This window comes from Somniosus microcephalus, unplaced genomic scaffold (assembly GCF_052327205.1).
Source record: "Somniosus microcephalus isolate GS21.2 unplaced genomic scaffold, FLI_Smic_1.0 unresolved_chr6, whole genome shotgun sequence".
Taxonomy (NCBI): domain Eukaryota; kingdom Metazoa; phylum Chordata; class Chondrichthyes; order Squaliformes; family Somniosidae; genus Somniosus; species Somniosus microcephalus.
The window spans coordinates 48112149-48139355 of record NW_028225184.1 but is presented as its reverse complement, the minus strand read 5'-3'; the positions used below and the strand labels follow the sequence as shown (position 1 = coordinate 48139355).

At 43.7% G+C, this 27207-nt stretch overlaps 1 protein-coding gene across 2 annotated transcripts in view; it reads left to right on the top strand.

Moving 5' to 3' along the window:
- Positions 1–27207, top strand: part of LOC147087276 (Fc receptor-like protein 5) — an 81772-nt gene that overhangs the window by 14213 nt on the left and 40352 nt on the right. Inside the window, exons 2-3 of one of the 2 annotated variants that reach the window (XM_085978216.1) lie at positions 3514–3546; positions 25329–25622. In XM_085978216.1, coding sequence (XP_085834342.1) covers positions 3514–3546; positions 25329–25622 — 327 coding nt within the window. The remainder of the gene's footprint in view (positions 1–3513; positions 3547–25328; positions 25623–27207) is intronic. The other variant, XM_085978217.1, reaches the window with a different exon arrangement.

The window sequence follows — 27207 nt, the reverse complement described above, 5'->3', positions numbered from 1 at the left end:
CCCCTCCTCGCCCTCCTAATTTCTTTTATAAGTATGCCCCTGCACTTTTTATACTCCTCTAGGGCTTCCTCCGTCTTTAGTCTTTTGTAACTGCCAAAAGCCCCCCTTTTATTTCTAATGCATTTTTGTATATCCCTTGTCATCCAAGGTTCCCTTTGCTTGTTGGTCCCACCCTTGACCTTTACAGGAACATGTTGACGTTGTACTCTCTCAACTTCCCTTCTGAAAGTCTCCCATTGTTTTGATGTGGATTTTCCTATAAGTAGCTGCTCCCAGTCCACTTTGGCCAGATCCTGCCTTATCATATTAAACTCGGCCTTCCCCCAATTTAGAACCCTTATTTCCGGGCCGTCTTTGTCTTTTTCCATGACCACCTTAAATCTCACTGAATTATGGTCACTGTCGCCAAAATGCTCTCCTATTGACACTTCCACCACTTGCCCGGCTACATTCCCCAGAATTAGGTCCAGTACCGCCCCCTCTCTTGTAGGACTTTCTACATGTTGGCTCAAAAAGCTCTCCTGGTTGCACTTTAAGAATTCTGCACCCTCTAAGCCTTTCACACTCTGACTGTCCCAATTTATATTGGGGAAGTTGAAATCCCCCACTTTTATTACCCTTTTATTTTCGCACTTTTCTGAGATTTGCCTACATATCTATTCCTCTAACTCCCCCTGACTGTTTGGGGGCCTATAGTACATTCCCAGCAAAGTGCTTGCCCCCTTTTTGTTTTTAAGTTCCACCCATATGGCCTCATTGGAGGAACCCGCTAATATATCATCCCTCCTTACAGCAGTAATTGACTCCTTAATTATTATCCAATAATTAAGAACATAAGAACATAAGTACATAAGAAATAGGAGCAGGAGTAGGCCAATCGGCCCCTCCAGCCTGCTCCGCCATTCAATAAGATCATGGCTGATCTGATCCTAACCGCCAATCCACTATCACAGAACCATCTCCTGAATCTAACAAAATTTGACACACGAAATAGGAGCAGGATCAGGCTACACGGCCCCTGGGCCCGCTCCGCTACCCACAGGGCCATGACCGATCCGAACCTAGACTCATGTCCAAATTCCTGCCCGCTGCCCGTAACCCTTAATTCCCTTTACTTCTAGGAAACTGTCTATTTCTGTTTTAAATTTATGTAATGATGTAGCTTCTACAGCTTTTTGGGGCAGCATATTCCATGGACCTACCACCCTCTGAGTGAAGTAGTTCCTCCTCATCTCAGTTTTGAAAGAGCAGCCCCTTATTCTAAGACTATGCCCCCTAGTTCTAGTTTCACCCATCATCGGGAACATCTTCCCTGCATCCACCCGATCCAACCCCTTCACAATCTTATATGCTTCAATAAGATCGCCTCTCATTCTTCTGAACTCCAATGAGTAGAGTCCCAATCTACTGAACCTCTCCTCATATGTACATCCCCACATCCCCGGGATTAACCGAGTGAACCTTCTTTGTACTGACTCGAGAGCAAGTATGTCCTTTCACAATTATGGACACCAATTAATGAATTATACGGTTGAAAGTGTATAAGAAAGATTGCCACAAAATACTTTTTCGAAGTGTATATATACATTCTTGATTCTGATGTATTGTACTTACTGTCAGGGGTTAACATACTACCTGCCAATGGAGAAATGCTTCAGAGCAGAAACCACAGGCTTCCGTTTACAGCATTTGCTGTCATTGTTAATTTCAGCCTGAAATTAAATAGATTTACATGGAAATAAAAGCACAGAGACAAGGCCATTCGGCCCCAACAGGTCTACACAACACCAGCCACCTCGCAATCGAATTCAGATGACACTATCAACATATCCTCCTATTCCTTTTTCCCTCATTTTAGCAACTAGTTTCATCTTAAATGCATCTATGCTATTCACCGGAACTACACCATGTGGTCCCATTTTCCACATTGTGTCCACTCTCTGGGTGTTGATGGGTCTCCTAATCTCCTTTTTGGAAAAGTTGAAGTAAATGATCATCTCTCGGTTTTATACGGCACTTTTTAATTTGTTACTGGAATGGATTTGGAGAATTGTGTATATTGTCAGGAGAATAGTGGAGCATATTGGTCTCCTGATAGCTCAGTAAGTGCCTGCAGTGCAGAGCTAAGAAATAAATCATAGTAAGACCGAATGATTAACATCCGCTCCTTGCTGTGTTCCCTGATCTCCAACAAGCGGAGGTACTGGCGCTACCATTCAGCTTAATGCTCCGAGGCCACTGAAGGAAGCCTCGGCCAAATGTCGTGATGTAGCTCTTTGATATCTGTTGCCTGCTGCAGAGCGAGCATGTGCGGTAGGAGGTTAAAGTTCTGCCGGGCTCACCACTGCTGAACTCGCGTCAAGCAACCCACTCAGTGTCTGCACTCAAACATGAACAGATAATGCCGGGGGCATTAAAGATTTCGAGAGAGAAACTGGATGAGAATGATTTTAACACAGTCACTGTATATTGTAGTAAATATATTTTAGTATTTTCTTTGGTTCTGAGACTTTGTTCTTTCTGTGAGCAGCTAAGTGCCGCTTTTTATGAATTAAAGCTCCTTCGGCTTGAAACCGCAGGCTTCCGTTTTCACACCTAACTGCTGCTACTGTTGTCTGCAGTACTGACCATTTTCCTTTATTTGATTATACTTCTTTCTCTTTTCCGTCTTGCATCACAATTTTAGGTGCTCTTTGATATAGTTGAGCGTCTGTGTACTGTCTGTACAACTAATGCTTTCTGGTGAATAATTCAGGCAGCTTTCAGATCCAGGAATGTATTTTAATTCCATTTCCTCATTCAATCTGCTGGAGCTGAGCATATCACTGAGACAGAGATCTGCACAGTGCGCGGAGACTAATACACTACTAATGACACAGAGCTGCATTAACCTCTTAATCAACAACGTCTCCAAACAAAATTGCCCCTGGTAATGCCTGAATCCATTCAATAATGGAGCTCCGGCCCTGCCATTGCCATTCTGTATCGTGGTGTAGCCGCATGTGGAGATCTGTAAAGATGCTCAGTGTTTGCACCCACATTCCATGCAGTTGCATTCATTTGTCTTTCAGTGCCGTTGTCACAAAGCCACAAAATGGATCTGTTATCATTTCACGTGTTTTGTGTCATTAGGCCCAAGGGCACATTTTGTTAATTGCCGTGCATTATTGGAATTAGATGAAAATGAACATCTCGGTAGAATTTCTTCAGTCACGGTGGGTGAATCTAAAACAAGGAGCAGGATATCTAAACTGATGCCAAATAATTTGGAGTGAAAACTGGAAATACTTTCTCACACAAAGTGTAGTGTAAATCTGGAACTCTCTGTAATTAGTGTCTGCCTACATTATGTGTTCATGTACTGGAGCGGGAGTTGAAGTAAAAGGAGCCAGAATGTCACCAACTCAGTCACACTGTGAAATGTCCATAAAACAATACACGGCAGTCAGTCAGTATATTCAGCCGCTAAAGGTTTTGGTGTTTGAGTAACTGATTCATGTTCTCTCTTTTTAGTGGTTTTTGGGGCTCGGAGAATCGTTTCTCAAGGTTAGTGTCGACGCTTTTCTCTAATATAATGAAATTGAGCAATTAAATTTCAAACTGCTCAATAAATGAATTTGTTATTATGTAATTGAAATTCATTGCTGTAATGCATCATGTTGTGAAGTTTGTAGCAGTAATGCATGTCTGCATCTCAGTAGCTTTCATTGCCCAGGTACTATGAGAGATGTCTTTTTTTTCTAACATTTTGGTCAGCGATTCAAGGAAAAGTACAATAAATATAGGAAGACATATCTAGGTTCAATATACGTAAAAAAATGGTGATGGAGAAGATAATGACATCAAAGATAGAAAAAAATTCCAGGACCCGAGTGTTTCTACCCGATGGGCGTGTGGCGGGAGGGGTGGGGGCGGTTAATATAACTAGGTGAGGAAATTGCTGATGCGTTAGTCATGAACTTCCAAAAGTCTCTCGATTGATGAATTGGCCAATTCGATTGGAAACTAACAGGCACTGTTTATTTACGACGGGAGGAGAGATCAACTTGAAAATTTTTGGCCCATCAGTCAACATCCGTTTTGGGAAAGCACTACAATCTATTATTAGGAACAGCGTGACTGAGCATTTGGAGAGATATGAACTGACCAGAGAGATCCAGCATGGATTTGTAAAGTGCAAATCACGTCTATCGAACCAATTGTTATTTTGAGAAGGTACCTAATTGGAGTTAAACAACTGTCTATGAATGCTATTTATAGGGACATCCAGAAGGCATTCGAGTAGCCATGCGTGCAATTGCAGGCAACATATTGAATAGGAAATGAAATGGTTATTTTGTTGGAGAGAGTTAGTAGGGATAATGGCTCTAAACTCACATTGGCAGGATGTGAATAATGGTGTCCCCGGGGATCTGTACTGGGAACTCAGCTTTTCACCATATTTATAACTGACTTGGATGAAGGAATAGAGAGCCATATATCAAATTTCGCTGGCGAAAATAGTTAGGTTGCACAGTACATAATGCACACGTGAGTAAAAGGTTGTAAAGGGACATTGTTTGATTGGGTGAGCGGGAAGACAGTAGCAGATGGAATTTAAAGAGAGAAAGTGTGAGTTCTTTCCCTTTGGACGTACAAAAAAGATTTTTCGATTTTCTAATTGCTATAAAGCTCGGGAAATTGGAAACATGGAGTGAATTAAAGGTCGAAGTACAGGGATAGCTAAAATTTAGTGGACAGGTACAGATAATTACAAAGTTTAATGGAATAATGTGCTTCACCTCAAGAGAGCTGGAATACGTGGCGGTGGAAGTTAAGTTGGAGCTGTACAGAGTCTGGCTAGACCCCATCTGGAGTAACTGGAGCTGTACAGAGCTATGGCTAGACCCCGTCTGGAGTAACTGCATTATGATCAATGAAGCGGGCCTCAGGAAGGATATAATGGCCCAACAATTGCATCGGGCGCATAGATACAGAGTATAGAGATGCAGAGAATGGATAGTTGCTCCTCGGCGATGCAGAGTTGTGTGCCACGTATGAGATCACTAAGGCCAGGAGTGCAGCGTACATCCTCTGCGTAATGGAAGAAACACCCATAAATTCTGTTAAAAATAAACCACGCCCAGAAAAGGCTCTTTCAGTCTCTTCCATTGATATAATTTTTTCAAAACTTATCAAAACTTCTAAAAAAAGATAGTTTATCTGGTCTTATTTCATATATCAATCCTTTGTTTTATGCTTTCATACAGACCCACAAGCTATTAGTCCCTTTGGATACAACTTCCTTTTTTGATCCTCAGTAAAGGGCTAAAATTGTCCTTTATCTCTTACAGGTAATGTTGTTGAACTTCAGAAAGAGATTCCCAACCATATATTCAAAGTTAATTTTCAGTATTAAATATATTATTCAGACCTCATTTAGGCTGGTAATCAACAAATCTATTCTCCATGATAAAGAGAGATTATTATATAAGTTATCTTGTTCATTTATTATTTGGAATAATTTTTTCACTGAAATTTGTTAGAATTTCATTTTATTTTACTTTCTTTTTCAACTTCCCAAATAAGTAAAATTAAACTCAAACAACAAAAAAGTCTCCTCCACCAAAACGTCCACAATTTACAGTCACAGATCTTTTAAAATGTGACACAGCCTCTTGTGCCCATTTTCAGTAACCATAAGATATGCGGATGTAATTGCTAGGCAGTTTGTAATTCGGCCAAATCTGCACCTTTCATTAGTACTTCCCCATCGGTGCGGATCATGTGTTAAGGCGAACCTGGAACAATCACAATTTCGGGAGTTAGTGCCTGTGCAAGCACTTGTGGAAATCCCGAACTTGCAGTAAATGTGACGGAGCACTCTCAGAGTACGCCGCCATACACACCGCAAAATCTGCCCCATTGGCTTTGGAGGGGGTGCAGCGGAGATTGACCAGAATGATAACAGGTCAATAAGGGTTAATTATGGGGAGAGGTTCCATAGTCTAGGCTTGCATTCGCTCGAGTACAGAAGCTTAACGGGTGATCTAATTCAGCTGTTTAAGTTCATTAACGGATTTGATCTGTTAGAAAGAGAGAAACGATTTCAGCTGGTGGGAGAGTACAGAACAAGAGGATGAGACCGGGAAATTAATGGTGGGAAACATGGAGATGGCAAAAACACTGAACAATTACTTTGTATCAGTCTTTACAGTAGAGGACACTAAGAATATCCCAACACTGGACAAACAGGGGGCTCTAGGGGGGGAGGAACTAAATACAATTAAAATCACTAAGGAAGTGGTACTTGGTAAAATAATGGGACTCAAGGCGGATAAATCCCCTGGACCTGATGGCTTGCATCCCAGGGTCTTGAGGGAAGTAGCGGTAGGGATTGTGGATGCATTGGTAATAATTTTCCAAAACTCACTGGACTCAGCAAAGGTCCCGGCAGATTGGAAAACTGCTAATGTAACACCATTATTTAAAAAGGGTAGTAGGCAGAAGGCTGGAAACTATAGACCTGTTAGCCTAACATCTGTGGTTGGTAAAATGTTAGAGTCCATTATTAAGGAGACAGTAACGGGACATTTGGATAAACACAATTTAATAGGGCAAACTCAGCATGGTTTCATGAAGGGGAAGTCATGTTTAACAAATTTGCTTGAGTTTTTTGAGGAAGTAACATACAGGGTGGATAAAGGGGAACCAGTGGACGTAGTGTATTTAGACTTCCAAAAGGCATTTGATAAGGTGCCACACAAAAGATTATTGCTCAAGATAAAAAATCACGGGATTGGGGGTAATATTCTGGCATGGGTGGAGGATTGGCTCTCTAACAGAAAGCAGAGAGTTGGGATAAATGGTTCGTTCTCAGATTGGCAACCAGTAACTAGTGGTGTTCCGCAGGGGTCAGTGCTGGGTCCCCAACTCTTTACAATCTATATTAACGATTTGGAGGAAGGGACCGAGTGTAACATATCAAAGTTTGCAGATGATACAAAGATGGGACGGAAAGTAGTGAGTGAGGAGGACATAAAAAACCTGCAAAGGGACATAGACAGGCTAAGTAAGTGGGCAGAGATTTGGCAGATGGAATACAATACTGGAAAGTGTGAAGTTATGCACTTTGGCAGGAAAAATCAGAGAGCAAGTTATTATCTTAATGGCAAGAAACTGGAAAGTACTGTAGTACAAAGGGATCTGGGGGTCCTGGTGCACGAAACTCAAAAAGTTAGTATGCAGGTGCAGCAAGTGATCAAGAAGGCCAATGGAATGTTGGCTTTTATTGCTAGGGGGTTGGAATATAAAAACAGGGAGGTATTGCTGCAGTTGTACAAGGTATTGGTGAGGCCGCACCTGGAATACTGCATACAGTTTTGGTGTCCATACTTAAGAAAAGACATACTTGCTCTCGAGTCAGTACAAAGAAGGTTCACTCGGTTAATCCCGGGGATGAGGGGGTGGTCATATGAGGAGAGGTTGAGTAGATTGGGACTCTACTCATTGGAGTTCAGAAGAATGAGAGGCGATCTTATTGAAACATATAAGATTGTGAAGGGGCTTGATCGGGTGGATGCGGTGAGGATGTTCCCAATGATGGGTGAAACTAGAACTAGGGGGCATAATCTTAAAATAAGGGGCTGCTCATTCAAAACTGAGATGAGGAGAAACTTCTTCACTCAGAGGGTGGTAGGTTTGTGGAATTTGCTGCCCCAGAAAGCTGTGGAAGCTACATCATTAAATAAATTTAAAACAGAAATAGATAGTTTCCTAGAAGTAAAGGGAATAAAGGGTTACGGGGAGCGGGCAGGAAATTGGACATGAGTCTGGGTTCGGAATGGTCATGGCCCTGTGGGTAGTGGAGCGGGCCCAGGGGCCGTGTAGCCTTGTTCTGCTCCTACCGTGTTCTAATTCTGTTAGATTTCAGGAGATGGTTTTATTCCTGTTCCTGGCTGGGGTGGAGATCGCCTTTACAGAAGGTAAGTACTGTAGAAAATATAGGGACAGAGTGATCTCCTGGAAGAATTTCGATCACCTAGATGGGTCGGAGAGGAATTTCCCAGATTTTTTTCTCCCAAATTGGCCATTGGGTCTTTATCTGGTTTTTCGCCTCTCCCGGGAGATCACATGGGTTCGGGTGGATGCAGAGTGACAGTAGATTTGAGGTTAGGATCAGATCAGCCATGATCTTATTGAATGGTGGAGCAGGCTCGAGGGGCCGATTGGCCTACTCCTGCTCCTATTTCTTATGTTCTTATGTTCTTATAACCTTACAGTTATAGCTAGGTCCTTCAGGGGTGATGTGATGAAGCACTTCTATACACAAAGTAAGCTGAAAACATTGAACTCTCACTCAAAATTACGGTTGTGACTAGATCAATAGGAAATGTCAAAACTGAGATTAGTAGATTTGTATTAAGAAAGGGTAATACGTTTTATAAAACCAAGCCAGGTAGATGGAGTTAGGATACAGATCAGCAATGATAGTATTGATTTGTGAAACAGACTAGAGGGGCTCATGACCTAGTTCTGTTCATATGTTCTTACATCCTTAATCTGGTGTTGGTTTATAAAGTGCACTCAGCATTCCAAGTGGAATGTATATCTTGCTTCGGTCTAAAGTGGGTGAGCTCACACTCCAACCACACTGAAGTGAATCAACTTGAGTTTTGCACACTCACTTAATCTAGCAAAGTCCCCTTGCAACATTCTGCTGCCAGCTCCTGAATTTGCAATGCCACCTAACGTAGTTTCGACATTAATTTGGATGTAATGAACTATATTCATTCCTGTAACTCATAGAGCAATGCAGTGAAAACATGAGGCCACATTACAGAATCCTGGGGACACCACTTATCACATCCTGCCAATGAGATTACATACCCGTCATCCCTGCTCTCTGTCTCCTAACTCCTTATCAATTCGCTACCAACGTCAATAGGTTGAATTCAGTTCCACGTGATTTACCGGACAAATGCTCTACTTAATGTCACGATTACTGATTTTGATCACACAAGTGGATCATTTTGTTAGCACCCCATATACTGACATTTGGCTTGAGCCAGAGATGAGCTGCAGGAGTTCAAGTGTCAATCTGCCATGAGTCCCATATCCCTTTTATTAATTCGCTCTTTTCTGTAATTCTCTATTCTGCCCTTAATTAATGGCCAATATCCCAACACTTCACTACTCCACTAGGTTTCCAATCCCCTGCATTTCTAGAATTGAATTATTCGTGAACAGGTCCACAGTGACCCTCTGTGCCTCTCCTGGCATTCTTTGAAAGGCCCATCGAGAGTTTTATCAATCGTTTCATGCGAGCAGCAAAACCAGTTCCCGCTCCTTCACTGTTGCTGCTCCTCACACACATCACCTTTACTGAGGCCAAATCTCACCAACTACTAATCCATCCCAGTCAATGAATCCTCCACTGATCCTCACACACATCGCCTTTACTGAGGCATAATCTCAACAACTACTGATCCGTCCCAGTCAATGAATCCTCCACTATCCCCTTGGACTCTTCAATGGATCAACGAACGCCCCTGCCAATTTCCATCCAGAATGATGGTTTACTATTATATATGTATTTATATAAAAAGTCTGATGTGGAAGGGTATACGTGGAATAACCAATATACTTGTGATATGGATGGCAATTACTCCTTGGAAAAAAAGTATCTAAATGGTGTAGAGGAGAAGAGGAAACTGGGGGTACAGGCACACAAATCACTTCTAGTTGAGACGCAGGTTAATAAGGCCATAACTAAGGTGGGTTTGCTCGCGTTGTTTTCTATGGAACAGAGAAGTCTGAGGAGAGACTTGAATAAGATGTTTAAAATGATGAGGGGCCTAGATTGAGTGGACAGGAAGCACCTGCATCGCCTCGCATAGAGGACAATAAAGAGGAGGCAAAGATTTAAAGTAAATTGTAAAAGGATTAGAATGGAGTTGAGGAGAGCTTTTTTACACCCAGAGGGTAGTGGGGTTCTGGAACTCACTGGCTGAAAGGGTGGTAGAGGGAGAATCCCTCATCACATTTAAAACGTGCTTGGATATGCATTTAAGTTCCATAACCTACAAGGCTATGGACCAAGAGCTGGGAAATGGAATAAGGCTGGATGGCACTTTATCGGTAGACTCAGACACGATGGCTCGAATGGCCTCATTTTGTGCCAGAAATTTCGGTGATGCTATGATTCTAGGAAAGCAAAGAATACCCTGGCATTCATTTCAAGAGGCCGAGAATTGGAAAGCAGGGAAGATAAAATAGAGAGCTTCATTAAAAGACATGAAGGTGGATAGGAAAAGACAAAAACTTAAGGAACGAATGCATGAATTTCAACAGTTATACATTACTTTCTGGCGCAAAAACAGAAAAGGAAAAGCAGCCAAAACATGGCTAACAAGATATATTACGGATAATATAAGATCCAAGGAGGAGTCACAAAAATTTGCCAGTAAAAGTAGCAAGCCAGAGGATTGGGAGCAGCTGAGAGTTCAGCAAAAAATGACCAAGAGATTGATTAAGAGGGAAAAATACAGTACAAGAGTAAACTTGCAAGAACCATAAAAGCGTATTGTAAAAGCATCTACAAGTATATAAAAAGAAAACGATTAATGAAAACAAATGTATGTCCCTTACAGTCAGAAGCGGGAGAATTTATAATGGGGAACAAGGAAATGGCATGGCAATTAAACAAATCCTTTGGTTCTGTCTTCACAGAAGAGGACAGCAATAACTTCCCGAAAATTCAAGGGACCCAAGGATCTAGTGAGAAGGAGGAATTAAAGTAAATTAGTATTATTAAAAAAATAGTGGTGGAGAATTTAATGGGACTGAAAGTTAAGTGAGGTTTAAACAGATGCTGCGAGTTGGGAATTGGCTCTTACTTTGCACCAAGGAAAGTGTCCGAGAGTGGGAGCAGTCAAACAACAACCTGCGAAAGCGAAAAAGCAACGTGACAGTCAGGGAAGGAGCTGATTGTTAATAGGACCTGGTGACTATTTCTACAGTCCAGTCGTTAAAGTAAAAGTAAAGTCTCTAGTTCAGAGTAAGTAATGTTTAAAGGGAAGTAAGGTCCCTAGTGTATTTAATATTCTTTAATTTAAAGGAAGAAAAGGGAGTATATTAAGGGTAGGACATGGCATGGCAGCTCGGCAATGTGGAGTGCTCCTCCTGTGCTATATGGGAAGTCAGGGACATTTTCGGTGTGCAGTGCGAACACATGTGCAGGAAGTGTCTATTACTACAGCTACTCGAATTCCACACTTCGGAGCTGGAGCTGCGGCTGGAGTCACTGTGGAGCATCTGTGAAGCTGAGATCTTCGTGCATAGCACGTTTAACGAGGTCGTCACACCGCAGTTAAACAGTGCACAGGGAAACAGGAAATGGGTGACCGCCAGACAGAGTAAAAGAGCTAGGATGGTAGTGCAGAAGTCCCCTGGGTCCATCTCCCTCTCCAACAGATTTTCAGTTTAGGATACTGATCGGGGAGATGGTTTCTCAGGGGAATGCAGCAAGATCCAAGTCCGTAGCACTACGAGTTGCACAGCTGCACAGGAGGGGAGGAAAAAGAGTGAGAGAGCAATAGTGATAGGGGATTCTATCGTAAGGGGAACAGATAGACGTTTCTGTGGCCGCAGACGTGACTCCAGGTTGCTATGTTGGCTCACTGGCGCTAGGATCAAGGATGTCACTGAACGGCTGCAGGGCATTCTGAAGGGGGAGAGCGAACATTCAGAGGTCGTGGTTCAAATTGGTACCAACGACATGGGTAGAAAGAGGGATGAGGGCCTGCAACAACAATGTAGTGAGCTAGGTAGCAGATTAAAAAGCAGGACCTCAAAGGTTGTAATCTCTGTATAACTCCCAGTGCCACATGCTAGTGAATATACAAATAGCACGATAGAGCAGATGAATGCGTGGTTGAAGAGTTGGTGCAGGAGGGAGGACTTCAGTTTCCTGGATCACTAGTTCTGCTCCTGGGGAAGATGGGGCCTGTACGAATCAGACGAGTTGCACCTGAACCGGAACGGGACCAAAATATTTGTGGTGAAGTTTGCTAGTACTGTTGGGGGGCGGGGGTTCAAACTAACTTGGCAGGGGGATGGGATAAGGAGTGGAGCTATAGTAGCGGGTGATGCACACCTACATATATCAGAAAAAACAAGTCAGCCTGGAAGACAGAGCAAATATGTAACAGCACATGGGAGTATGGCAACGCTGGATGGCATTTTTTTAATGCAAGGGGTCTTGCGAGTAAGGCAGATGAATTGATGTTGGTGATAAAAACATGGGAGTCAGATATTGTTGCAATAACAGAGATATGTTTGCGGACTGGCAGGTCAATATTCCGAGGTATAGAATTTTTAGGCGAGAAGGGGGAAGTGTAAAAGAGGAGGGGTTGTCGCATTATTAATCAAGGAGTCAATTACTGCTGTAAGGAGGGAGGTTATCTTAGAAGGTTCCTCTAACGAGGTCATATGGGTAGAACTTAAAAACAAAAAGGGGCCAAGCACTTTGCTGGGAGTGTACAACAGGCCGCCAAACAGTCAGGGGGAGATAGAGGAACTGATATGTTGGCAAATCTCAGAGAAGTGTAGAAACAATAGCGTAATAATAGTAGAGGATTTCAACTTCACCAATATCACCTGAGATAGTCAGAGTGTGAAAGGCATAGAGGGGGCAGAATACTTACAGTGCATCCAGGATAACTTTTTGAGCCATCATGTAGAAAGTTCTGAAAGAGAGGGGGCGGTACTTGAGCTAATTCTAGGGAATGTATCCGGGCAAGTGTTAGTAGTGTCAGTAGGAGAGCATTCATTGCGGTGACAGCGACCATAATTCGGTGATATTTAAGGAAGACATGGAAAATGACAAAGATGGACCGGAAATAAAGTGTCCAATTTGGGGGAAGGCCAATTATAATATGATAAGACAGGATCTGACCAAAGTGGACTGGGACCAGCTAATTGTAGGGAAATGCACATCAGAGTAGTGTGAGTCTTTCAGAAAGGAAATAGAGAAAGTACAACGGCATCATGTTCTCGTACAGGTCAACGGTGGGACCAACAAACCCATCGCACACTGGATGTCAAGGGACATACAAGAATGGATTAGGAAAAAAAGGCAGGCTTCTGGCAGATACATAGGAATGAAAACATTGGGAGTCCAAGATGAATAGAGAAAGTGCAGGTGGGCACTTATATATGCGATTAGGAGAGCGATGAGGGGCATGAAAAAACACTGGCGGGCAAAATAAAGCAAAATCTCAAGTTGTATAATAGAAAAATAGAAACATAGAAGATAGGAGCAGGAGTAGGCAATTCGGCCTCTCGAGCCTGCTCCGCCATTTAATGAGATCATGGCTGATCATCCAAATTCAGTATCCTGTCACTGCTTTCTCCCCATATCCCTTGATCCCTTTAGCCTTAAGAAATATATCTAACTCCTTCTTGAATATATTTAATGAATTGGCCTCAACAGCCTTCTATGGTAGAGAACTCCAGAGGTTCACCACTCTCTGGGTGAAGAAAATCCTCCTCATCTCTGTCCTAAATGGCTTACCCCTTATCTTTAGACTGTGGCCCCTGGTTCTGGACTCCCCCGCCATCGGGAACATCCATCCTGCATCTAGTCTATCCAGTCCTGTTAGAATGTTATAAGTTTCAATGAGATCCCCTTTCATTCTTCTAAACTCCAGCGAGTATAAGCCCAATCGACCCAATCTCTCCTCATACGTCATTCCTGCCATCCCAGGTATCAGTCTGGTGAGGCTTCGCTGCACGCCCTCCATGGCAAGAACCTCCTTCCTCAGATAAGGCGACCAAAACTGCACACAATACTCAAGGTGTGGTCTCACCAAGGCCCTGTACAACTGTGGAAAGACATCCTTGTTCCTATACTCGAATCCTCTCGCTATGAAGGCCAAAATACCATTTGCCTTCTTATCCACCTGTTGCACCTGCATGCTTATCTTCAGCGACCGGTGAACAAGGACACCCATGTCGCGTTGCACTTCCCTTGCTCCCAATCTATTGCCGTTCAGATAATAATCTGCCTTCCTTCCTGTTTTTGCCACGATAGTGAATAATCTCGCATTTATCCACATTATACTGCATCTGCCATGCAACTTCCGAATAATCCGACCTCTCCAAATCATACTGGACTGTCTCTGCATCCTCTTCACAGCAAACACGCCCAACCAGCTTTATGACGTCTGCAAACTTGGAGATATTGGCCCAGTAGTTCCGTTCCAAACGCGTGCCTACGGTCGGGGTACTCACGCGTCTGGCCGGCGGAAATGCCGGTTTTCAGCATGCACAGCGCATGCGGAGAAAACTGGCGTTTCCTGTCCTCTGAACGAAGGGGTTCAGAGGCACAGCGCATGCAACTGCACAGGCAGCGCGTGCGCAGTGAACTTCATCGATTTCATTCATGGATTCAGTGAGGTTCAGTCCTTACAACTTACACATGAAAAAAGCATGTGTAAAGTTGCTCCAGAGGCTCCGGAGGAAGATATATTTTATCGTGGAGCTTCTGAAAGGCAATATTTTTGTTTGGGAAAGGGAGGAAAGTTATTTTAAGAAATTATGAGATAAGTTTTAATGTTTAATTCCTTTTTTTAATCGGGTTTTCAGTACTCTAGGTAGAAGGAGCAATTGTGGCTGTGTGAATTGAATTTGCTGTGTTTATTAAATGTGAAAATGACTGTTCTAAAATGAGTAATGTAACATTTCCAACATTTTTAAGAAAGAAACGGTTCATCAGTAATATATTCTTTTAAGTAATTATGTATGTATGTCCGTATATTCCTTTACGTATATGTATATATTCCTTTACTAATGTGTATGAAGGTATGTATTTAATTATGATATTCCAATAAGTTACTTTCTCTGAAAGTCATAATTAAAAACATACATTCATACACAAGTAAAGGAATATATACATACATATACACAAAGGAATATATACAGACATACATACATAATTACTTAAAAGAATATATTACTGATGAAAAGTTTCTTTCTTAAAAATGTTGGCGTCATTTTCACATTTAATAAACACAGCAAATTCAATTCACATAGCCACAATTGCTCCTTCTACCTAAAGTACTGAAAAACCGTTTAAAAATAAAAATAAACTTTAAAACTTAGCTCAGCATTTCTTAAAATAACTTTCCTCCCTTTCCCAAACAAAAATATTGCCTTTCAGAAGCTCCACGATAAAATATATCTTCCTCCGCAGCCTCTGGAGCAACTGTACTCATGCTTTTTTCATGTGTAAGTTGTAAGGACTTAACCTCAATGAAAGCATGAATGAAACCGGCGAATTTTACTGCGCACGCGCTGCCTGTGCAGTTGCATGCGTTCTGCCTCTGAACCCCTTCTTTCAGAGGACAGGAAATGCCGGTTTTCCCCGCATGCGCTGTGCATGCTGAAAACCGGCATTTCCTCCTGCCAGATGCGTGAGCACCCAGATCGTACTCATGCATTTGGAACGGAGTTACTGGGCCAGCATTTTACAAGTCAATAAAATGAAAAAGTTAACAATTGCACGATTTGCCCCCTCGCATCTGCGACTGTGGGTCCAAGGAGGTGCATTGCGCAAGAGGTTATCGTCGTACGTATCCTCACACTGTTCCCTTTCGTGATCTGTATGAAGTGGTGGAAGAATTTCTGGCCATGTTAACACTCTTTCCGTGACCATAACCATCTTCATACCAGCCATTAGGGTGGTTAGTCCTATGGCGTGAGGGTTTTACGGGCTCCCACAACCCATCTGAGGGGGGGGGCACCCACACCCGCGGACGCAAGTATCCCACTGGATGTCCACCCAGAATTTATAGTTGGAGCTCCGACTCCACTTGCCGGGACTGTCTGGGGCGGGGCTCGCAACCCTATTCCTTCTGGCCCAGAAGCGGGGATGCTTACCGCTACGCAAAAGGCCCACTCCGTGCAAAAGGTGACACCCATACGTTTCCTGCGCCTTATCCCTCCCCGTGACTGGAGCCCTATGCTGCCACTTGAAAGACCAAGCTATCATCTGTACTTTTTGCGGCGCCTTGGACTTCTCATTACCAATGATGAGCAGGCGCTGCACATCCACCACGTTGAGGAGATTGCTGAGGTCATCATCAGTTCAATTGTGAGTTATTTTAATGCCGTGAATTGTGCTCATTCCAGCCATTTCACGTTGCTAATGTGAGTGGGCCTTTGGCATAGTGGTAGCATCCCCGCCGCTGGGCCACACGGCGTAGGGTTTCTAACCCCGCTCCAGACAATCCCGGCAAGTGGAGTCGGAGCTCCGGCACTAAATTCTGGGTAGACATCAATTGGGATATTTGCGTCCGTAGGTGTGGGTGGCCCCCCCCTTCATATAGGTTGTGGGAGCCCGTAAAACCCTCCCGCCATAGGTCTAACCACCCTAATGGCTGGTACAAAGATGGTTACGATCACAGAAGGAGCGTTAAGCACGGCCAGAAATCCTTCCACCACTTCATACATTTCCCCAAAGGGAACAGTGTGAAGACACGTACGACGACGACGTTGCTAATTAAATAAATGGAATGAAAAAATGCTTTCAGGGCTTTTAAAAGGCTTTAATTCTGTTTAAAACTACTTCAGATTCTTCAAAAAAAGTAAACGTTTATAAAAGTTATCAAAAACTTCTTAAAAATACCAAAAACCTATTTAAAATGCTGCTCTACATGTAAAAATGCTTTGCAGCTTGTGAGAAACATTGGGGGCGTGTCCTTTTAAAATGAGACCTCAAGGGGCGTGTCTCACTCGCACTGCGTGCTCCAGGCTTCGCGCTGGCTGCACTCCTGGGCGGCGTGACGTCAGACGCTGCCCGGGAGTCAACATTTTAAAACAGGAATTCCAGGCGTCGCTGATGCTCAACGGCCAGCACGTCGGGTAAGTGTAGATCGGGGGCATGCACGCGCGGCAAGCCCCCGACCCGAATTTCTGCCCCATTACAACTAGTTCCATCGTCTAGATCATTCATATATATTGTGATTAGCTGGGGTCCTAGCACCGATCCCCACTAGTCACTGCCTACCACTCGGAAAAATAACTGTTTATTCCAACTCTTTGCATCCTATCTGCCAACCAGTTCTCTATCCAATTCAGTAACTTGCCCCCAATCCCATGTTCTTTAAAGTTACACGCTAAACTCTTGTGCGGGATCTTATCGAAAGCCTTCTGAAAGTCCAAATACACCACATGCACTCGTTCTCCCTTATCTATTCTACCAGTTAAATCCTCAAAAATTCCAGTAGTTTAGTCCATCATGATTTAACTTTTGCAAATCCATGCTGACTTTGTCCGATCCTGTCACTATTTTCCAAGTGCTATATATAAGTATATTAAATGCAAGAGGATAACCAGGGAAAGAGTAGGGCCCATTAGGGACCACAGTGGCAATTTGTGTGTAGAGCCAGAAGATGTAGGTGAGGTTTAAAATGAATATTTTGCGTCTGTGTTTACTATGGAGAAGGACAATGTAGACATAGACATCAGGCAGGGGAATTGTGATATAAATGAGCAAAATAATCAGAGATTCATACAGTTATACAGCACAGAAGGAGGCCCATCGACCCATCGTGTCCACGCCGGCCATCAAGCCCTATCTGTTCTAATCCCACTTCCCAGCACTTGATCCGTAGCCTTGTATGCTATGGCGTTTCAAGTGCTCATCTAAATGCTTCTTGAATGTTGTGAGGGTTCCTGCCTCTTCCACACTTTCAGGCGTGAGGTCCAGATTCCAACCACCCTCTGGGTAAAAAAGTTTTTCCTCAAATCCCCTCTAAACCTCCAGCCTCTTACCTTGAAACTATCACCCTGGATATTGACCCCTCTACTAAGGGGAAAAGTTCCTTTCTATCTACCATATCTGTGCCCCATATAATTTTGTACACCTTAATCAGGTCCCCACTCAGTCTTCTCTGCTATAAAGAAAACAACCCTAGCCTGTCCAGTCTCTCTTCATAGCTGAAACGCTCCAGCCCAGGTAACATCCTGGTGAATCTCCTCTGCGCCCTCTCCAATGCAATCAAATCCTTCCTATAGTGTGGCTTAACTAGCGTTTTGTACAGCTCCATCATAACCTCCCTGCTTTTATATTCTATGCCTCGGCGAAGGAAGGCAAGTGTCCCATATGCGTTTGAACCACGTTATCTACCTGCCCTGCTGCCTTCAGGGATCTATGTACATGCACACCAAGGTCCTTCTGATCTTCTGTCCTCCCTACGATCCTGCCATTCATTGTATATTCCCTTGCCTTGTTAGTCCTCACAAAATGCATCACCTCAGAATTATCAGGGTTAAATTCAATTTTCCACTGTTCTGCATATCAAATCAACCCGTCTATATCGTTCAGTAGCATGAGGCTTCCCTCTTGCTGTCTTCCACTCCACTAATTTCCGTGTCATCTGCAAACTTCCTGATCATACCTCCTACATCCATATCTAAATTATTGATGTTGTGGAGATGCCAGTGTTGGACTTGTGTGGACAAATGTGAGAAATCAGAAAACATCATGTTATAGTCCAACAGCTTTATTTGAAATCACAAGCTTTCGGAGCGCTTCTCCTTCATCGGGTGAAGTGGAGAGATGCATACAAGCACAGAATATAGAGTCAGAGTGCACTGCCAGATGGTTACAGGTAAACCTTCTAACTGCCCTTTATCACACCTCGGCAGAGAGATAATCACAGCAATCGAAGGTGTGAATGGTGTCCAAACAGATCAGTCAGGAAAACATTACATCAAAGAACAAAGAGGTGGTGTCATAAGGGGTCAAATGCTGCAGATGCTGGGGTCTGTATGAAAAACAAAAAACAAGCAAAAAACAATTTTTTGCAGGAAATCACAGCAGGCCCGGCCGCACATGTGTAGAGCATTGTCGTGTGTCTTGAAGGCCGCTTTGGAGAATGCTTACCCGAAGTTCGGAGCTGAGTGTTCCCCGACTGGGAGGGAACACTCCTGCCTGGCCATTGTTGTGCGGTATCCGCTCATCCGTTGTCGCAGTTTCTGCATGGCCTCGCTGATGTACCATGATCTGGGGCATCCTTTCCTGAAACGGAAAATCTCATGATGCTCCACTTCTCCAGCTTCCACCCTAACCACGTTAGAGATGCCATCCCCTATAGACAAGCCTTGTGAATACAGAGGATCTGCTCAGAGGAGGAGGAACGCGATGGACACCTACAGACGCTGAAAGACGCCCTCGTAAGAACGGGATATGACGCTCGACTCTTCGATCGACAGTTCCGACGGGCCACAGCAGAAATCGCATAGACCTCCTCAGAATACAAACACGGGACACAACGAACAGAGTACCCTTCGTCGTCCAGTACTTCCCCGGAGCAGAGAAACTACGCCATGTTCTTCGCAGCCTTCAACATGTCATCGATGACGACGAACACCTCACTAAGGGCATCCCCACGCCTCCAGTACTCACCTTGAAACAGCCGCCTAACCTCAAACAGACCATCGTTCGCAGCAAATTACCCAGCTTACAGGGGAACAGCGACCACGACATCACACAACCCTGCCACGGCAAACTCTGCAAGACATGCCAGATCATCAACACAGCTACCATCATCACTCGTGAGGACACCACCCACCAGGTACATGGTACATGCTCATGTGACTCGGCCAAAGTTGTCTACCTCATACGTTGCAGGAAAGGATTCCCCGGAGCATGGTATATCAGCGAGAACATGCAGACACTGCGACAACGGATGAACGGACAACACACAACAATCGCCAGGCAGGAGTGTTCCCTCCCAGTCGGGGAATACATCAGCAGTCAAGGACACTCAGCCTCTGATCTTCGGGTAAGCATTCTCCAAGGTGGCCTTCGAGACACACGACAACGCAAAATCGTCGAAAGAAACTGATAGCCAAGTTCCGCACTCATTAGGATGGCCTCAACCGGGATCTTGGGTTCATGTCACGCTACATCTAACCCCACCTGGCGTATAGTCATCCAGACTCGAGTAGTCATTGGCTTGTTCTCTCTACACAGCTGCGGCCAGACCTGCTGTGATTTCAGGCAAAAAATTGTTTTTTGCTTGTTTATTGTTTTTCATACAGACCCCAGCATCTGCAACATTTGACCCCTTATGACTCCACCTCATTGTTCTTTGATGTAATGTTTTCCTCACTGACCTGTTGGGACTCGATTCACACCTTTGATTGCTGTGATTATCTCTCTGCCGAGGTGTGATAAAGGGCACTTAGAAGGATTACCTGCAATCATCTGGCAGTGCTCTCTGACTATATATGCTGTGCCTATATGCATCTCTCCACTTCAGCTGACGAAGGAGCAGCGCTCTGAAAGCTTGTGATTTCAAATAAAGCTATTGGACTATAACCTGGTGTTGTGTGACTTCTCACATAAATTATTGATGTATACTACAAGGAGCAACGGAACATGCACTGACCCCTGCAGTACACCACTGTACACAGGCTTCCAGTCATAAAAGGAACCTGCGATCATCACCCTCTGCCTCCTGCCACTAAGACAATTTTGATCCAATGTGCCAAATTGGCCTGGATCCCATGGGCTCTAACCTTCTTGACCAGTCTCCCATGCGAGTCTTTGTCAAAAGCCTTACTTTGAAAAGAAAACCGTGTTTGACCAACCTACTGGAATGTTTGAGGATGTAACTGGCAGATATATAAGGGAGAAACTGTTAACATGGAGTATTTGGATTTTCAGAATGCCTTTGATAAAGTTCCACACAAGAGTTCAGTGTGCAAAAATAAAACACATGGGATTGGGAGTAATATACCGGCAGGGAGAGAAAATTGTTTAACAGACAGGAGACTGAGGGTAGGAAGAAATTGATCTTTTCAGGGTGCCATAGGGATCAGTGCCTGGGCGCCAGCTATTCACAATATATATCAATGATTTGGATGAGGGAAATATGTAATATTTCCATGTTTGCTGACGACACGAATTTGGTGGGATTTGTGAGTTATGAGGAGAAGGCAAAGAGGATTCAAGGCGATTTAGACAAGTTGAGTGAGTGGGCAAATACATGGTAGTATAACGTGCATAAATGTGAAATTATCCACTTCGGTTCGAAAAACAGAAATGTAGAGTATTACATAAATGTTGAAAATTTGGGAAATACTGATGTACAAAAGGAACTGGCTGTCCTTGTACACCAGTCACTGAAAGCAAACATGCAGGTGCTGCAATCAGTTAGGAAGGCAAATGGTATGTTGGCCTTCATTGCAAGATGATTTGGGAGGGAAAGCAGTGAGTGAGGGGGACATAAAAAACCTTGCAAATGGACATAGACAGGCTAAGTGAGTGGGCAGAAATTTGGCAGATGGAATATAATGTTGGAAAGTGTGAGGTTATGCACTTTGGCAGAAAAATCAAAGAGCAAGTTATATCTAAGTGGAAAGAAACTGCAAAGTGCTACAGTACAAAGGGATCTGGGGTCCTGGTGCATGAAACACAGAAGGTTGTTATGCAGGTACAGCAGGTGATCAGGAAGGCCAATGGAATCTTGGGTTTTATTGCAAGGGGAATGGAGTATAAAAGCAGGGAAGTCTTGCTTCAGTTATACAGGGTACTGCTGAGGCCACACCTGGAATACTGCGTACAGTTTTGGTTTCCATAATTAAGAAAAGATATATTTGCTCTCGAGTCAGTTCAGAGAAGGTTCACTCGGTTGATTCCGGAGATGAGGGGGTTCACTTATGAGCACAGGTTGAGTAGGTTGGGCCTCTACTCATTGGGACTCAGAAGAATGAGTGTCGATCTTATCTAAGCATATAAGATTGTGAGGGGGCTTGATCGGGTGAATGCCGGGAGGATGTTTCCACTGATGGGTGAGACCAGAACTAGGGGTCATAATCTTAGAAGAAGGGGCTGCCGTTTCAAAACTGAGATGAGGCGAAACTTCTTCACTCAGAGGGTAGCAAATCTGTGGAAGCTGCAACATTAAATACATTTAAAACGGACATAGACAGTTTCCTAGCTTATAAGGGAAGTAAGGGTTATGGGAGCGGGCAGGGAAGTGGACCTGAGTCCAGGTTCGGATCAGCCATGATACTAATGAATGGCGGAGCAGGCCCGAGGGGCCATATGGCCTACTCCTTGTCCTACTTCTTATGTTCTCATGTTCTTATTTGAATACAGGAAAAAAGCTGTCTTACTACACCTGTACAGGGCCTTGGTGAGACAACACCAGGAGTACTGTATGCAGTTCAGGTATCCTTACCTCAGAAAGGATATACTTGCCATAGAGGGAGTGCAGCGAAGGTTCACCAGACTGATTCATGGGATGGCAGGGCTGTCGTATGAGGAGCGATTGGGTCGACTAGGCCTCTATTCTCTAGAGTTTAGAAGAATGAGAGGGGATCTCATTCAAACGTATAAAATTGTGACAGGACTAGACCGACTCGATACAAAGAGGATATTTCCCTTGGCTGGGGGTATATAACGAGGGTTCACAGTCTCAGGATACGGGGTAGTACATGTAGGACTGTGATGAGGAGAAATTTCGTCACTCACAGGGTAGTGAACCTGTGTAATTCTCTACCTCAGAAGGCTGTGGCGGCCAAGTAACTGATTGTTTTGAAGAAGGAGATAGATAGATTTCTAGACGCAAAAGGCATCAAGGGGTATGGGGAGAGAGCGGGAATATGGTATTGAGTTAGAGGATCAGCCATGATCATATTGAATGGCGGTGCAGGCTCGAAGTGCCGAACGGCCTACTCCTGCTCCTATTTTTCTCTGTTCTTTGTTTATAAGTTAACCTTGTATAGACCAGGGTATTACTACACTTGGAGCATTCTGCAGAGTCCTGGTCTCCATTTTATAAAATGGATATCGAAGCACTGGAGAAGGTGCAATGTATAGACCAGGGTTTAACTACACTTGGACATTGTGCAGAGTCCTGGTCTCCATATTATCACATGGATATCGAAGCACTGGAGAAGGTGCAATGTATAGACCTGAGTTACACTAAACTTGGAGCACGGTGCAGAGTCCTGGTCCCCATTGTATAAAATAGATATCGAAGCACTGGAAAAGGTGCAATGCATAGACCAGAGTTTTACTACACTTGGAGCACTTTGCCGAGTTCTGGTCTCCATATTATCAAGTGGATATCGAAGCACTGGAGAAGGTGCAATTTATAGTCGAGGGTTTTACTGCACTTGGAGCACTGTGCAGAGTCCTGGCCTCCATTTTATATAATTGATATCGAAGCACTGAATAAGGTGCAATGCATATTGACAAGGAGGATACCAGAACTGAAAGGCTATATCTATCAGGAAAGATGGAACAGGTTTGCGCTCCTTTCTCTAGGAAAGGGAGGACTGGAGACGGGGATCTGATGTAGGTCTTTAAGTTTATGAAAAGTTTTGTCAGGGCAGACGCAGAAAAGATGAGTCCACATGTGGGGGAGACCAGAAATAAGTTCCATAAATAGAAGCTCGTCACTAATGATGATAATAGGGAATTAAAGAGAAACTCTTTACCCAGAGAGACACCAATGCAAATGTAGATCAGTAATTTAAATCCCTTTTATATTTCGGTTGATCATACAATCATGGAATCATGAAGATTTACAGCACAGACGGAGGCAATTTGGCCCGGCCTGCCTGTCGCGGCTTTTGGAAAGAGTGGCCCATTTTAGTCCCATTCCTCAGCTTTTCGCTTAATCCTGCAAATTAGTCATCTTCAAGTACATGTCCAATTGCCTTTCGAGAGTTCCTCTGGAATCTGTTACCACGACCCTGTCAGATAGTACGGTCTGGAGCTTAGACTTGTACGGCCTTCAGCCCTCGATCTCCCTTTATCTCCCTTATCCAGTCTCGCTGATTCCCCATCGTTCCATTGCTCAATGATTCTCGCAGTCCTTCTCTCTCTGTTTCTCTCCCAATCCTGTTATTCATCTTTCTGTCGTCTTCTCTTTCTATCGTGTGCTCTTTTCCACTTCTTTTGCGAATCCATTTAACCTGTTAATTGTTCTTTCCTCTCTCTGGATGCTATCTTTGATTTGTCGTGATCTCTCTCTCTTCCTCTCCCACGCTGTTCCTGTCTATCTCTGTCTCAATCTTTCTCCCTCTCTTTGTATTTCTCTCTCTGCTAGCCATCACGTAGCTCTCTGCCTTATAACCCCGGGTAGTTTGATGTGGACAGACTAGATAAGGTGGGGTTATAGGCTTGGAGCAGAAAATAATAAGTGGAGTATCAATAGAGTTGTTCCAAATTATGACGCGTATCGATAGAATGAATAAAAAGAAACTGCAACCAAAGGACAAAGATTTATATTAATTGGCAAAAGAACCAGGATGGATAAAAAGTGAATTGTTTTCCAAAGCGAGTTTTTATGATCTGGAATGAACTGCCTGAATTGGTGGTGGAAACAGATTGAATATTACCCTCCAAATAGAATTGAATGAATACCTAAAAACGGAATAGTTGTATGGCTCCGGGAAAAGGGCAGCGGTTGAGACTAATTGGAAATCTCTTTGAAAGCTTTTGGTGGGCCCACAGTTTCAAATGTGAATCCAAGGAGTTTAGCAGGTTGTTCACTCCTTTTTTTCTAATTAAGGGCAGCAGGCACATGGGAACACCATCACCTCAAAGTTCCCTCCAAGTTCCACACCATCCTGAATGGGTTCAATTAGAAGGCCACCGACCTTCTGAAGGGAAAACTAATGATGGTCAGTAGTTGCTGGCCATGCCAGTGACTGTCACAGCGGTAATGATAACAATATTGCGGGCCCACCAAAACTTGTCAATTATTTGAAATGTGTGACCGTCACAGCCTCGCTGAGATTGGTTTCTAATGCCCTTCCCTTGGTGGAGGATTCACAATAGCATTGGTTCCAGTCACGGTGCGGGTACAATGGTGACTTTCACTCTCTCAGATCGCATCATCACCTGGGCTAAATTAGCAGCACTGGGCTTTTCAAAACAAACTTCTTTGTTCTGCTCGTATCCCAGAGTGAAATGTTCAGCCTTAAACCAGACTTTTGTCAGCAAACTCGAGCTGATTTAGGTTCTTTGGCACCGCCGTTTGATTTCCTACATTACAACAGTGAATACACTGCAAAAGTAATAAATTGTCTGCAAAGTGATTTTGGACGTCCCGCGTTCATGAAAGGTGCTACAGAAATGCAAGTCTTTCTTTGTTTCCTTGTAATCAAATCCCGAACTCACCTTTTGTGGAATCTCTGTAAGCAATGTGAAACTGCACTTTAACACTGCACAATCAACATTGAGTTACCAACCTGGCACTGCACATGAAAGTCCGCAGACCCAATTCTAAAGGCTATTTCTATGTATTTTACCACAGATCCGCTAACAGCGCCAGTGATATCTGTTGACCAACCGACTGGGCTTTATGTAGTAGGAGCGACAGTCACCATTACCTGCACTGTGACCGGAGATTATCGCTATAAAATCATTTACTTTTACAAATATAATCAACGGCTGTACTCCGATCAAATTGTCACAAAGGACAATATTGGAACATTCCCGGTTACCAGTAAAGACCAAGGAGGGCGGTACCAGTGCCGATATGATTTCTTCGTTCATGGAAGGTGGTTAGAATCTCACCTCAGCGAGTCTGTGACGGTCACTGTAACAGGTGAGTGACAGGGAGCAGAGGATTTTAGTATGTTTTTTTCAAGCTCCTGAAATTCTTTATACAATCATGCTTTAATCATTGGAACAATATGAATGGTTTAATATTAGGAGAGAAGAAGATAACCTAATGGGATTTGATCTTATCGCTCAACTGTAGACAGGATTTGTCCACCCGTTTTATGCCTCGCCTGATAATGTTTTCCATTTATTTATTTGTGTAAAATCGAATCGTGACCACTTGTTTCAAGGAACCACCTAAGAAAAATTATCCTCTACATGTTCGAACTATCAAAGTTTAATGGCACAATGACAGCACGGCGCCAGGGATTTACATCCACTGAATGTAACGTCACCTCAGAAACCTCTCCAGATTGACTGGCGTTGAAACATTACAGGTTACGCTGTCAGGGAACAGAATCTGCGTGCCGAGACTTGCAAAATGGTCCTGTATTTTAATCTAATTACATTGTGAGGTTCCAGATCAGTCTCTGCATTGCATTTCGGCAGCAACTCACAAACAGGTGACCTTCTCCACCCAGGAGGACCAGGGCAGCATGCACATGGGGAAACCATCACCAACAAATTCACAAACAAAAACATCAATTGCAAATTTCCCTCCATATAAACACTACGGCTGCTAGAGCAGATCTGAGGTGAGAAATTCTGCGGTGAATAACTCACCTCCTGACTCCGAAAAGGCATTCCACCATCTGCATGCACAAGTCAGGAATGTGATGGAATACTCTCCACTTGCCTGGATGAGTGTAGCTCGAACTCAGGAACCTTGACACCAACCAGGACAAAGCAGCCTGCTGGATTGGCACGCCAGCCACCACCTTAAACATTTACTCCAACCACCACCAGCGCAATGTGGCTGCAATGCATACCATCTACAAGATGCACTGCAGCAACTCATGAAGACTTCTTGAGCAGCACCTCCCACACCCACGACCTCTCCCTCCTAGAACGACAGGGGTAGCAGGCGCATGGGTGCACCAACACCTCAAAATCAACTCCACATCACACACGATCCTGCTGTTCCTTCATCGTCGCTAGATCCAAATCTTAGTACTCAATATTTTGTTTTACACTTTGACCTCACCGGACTTGCTGTGATTCAATTAGAAGGCCACCCGTCACATTCTGAATGGGAAGCTAGGGATGGACAGTAGTTGCCGGATATGCCAGCGACTATTCCAGCAGTAACGATAACAATAATATCCGGCCCACCAAAACAATTCAGTTATTTGAAATGTGTGACGGTCTCAGCCTCAATGAGGTTGGCGGAGGTTTCATACTTGAACTGGTAGCGCTCGCAGTGTGAGTATAATGGAGCCTTTAAATCTTTCTGATCGCATCTTCATCTGGGCTACATTAGATGCACTGGGCATTTGAAAGCAACCTTTTACGTGTTCCGCTCGTATCCCGGAGTAAAATCTCTGGCTTAAAACCGGGCTTTGTACAGAGAACTGGAGCTTATTTAGGTTATTTTGCTCCGCCATTCAATATCCTATGTTACAACAGCGGCTACAGTTCAAAAGTACTAAATTGGCTGTAACTTGCTTTGGGACGTCACAAGGTCATGA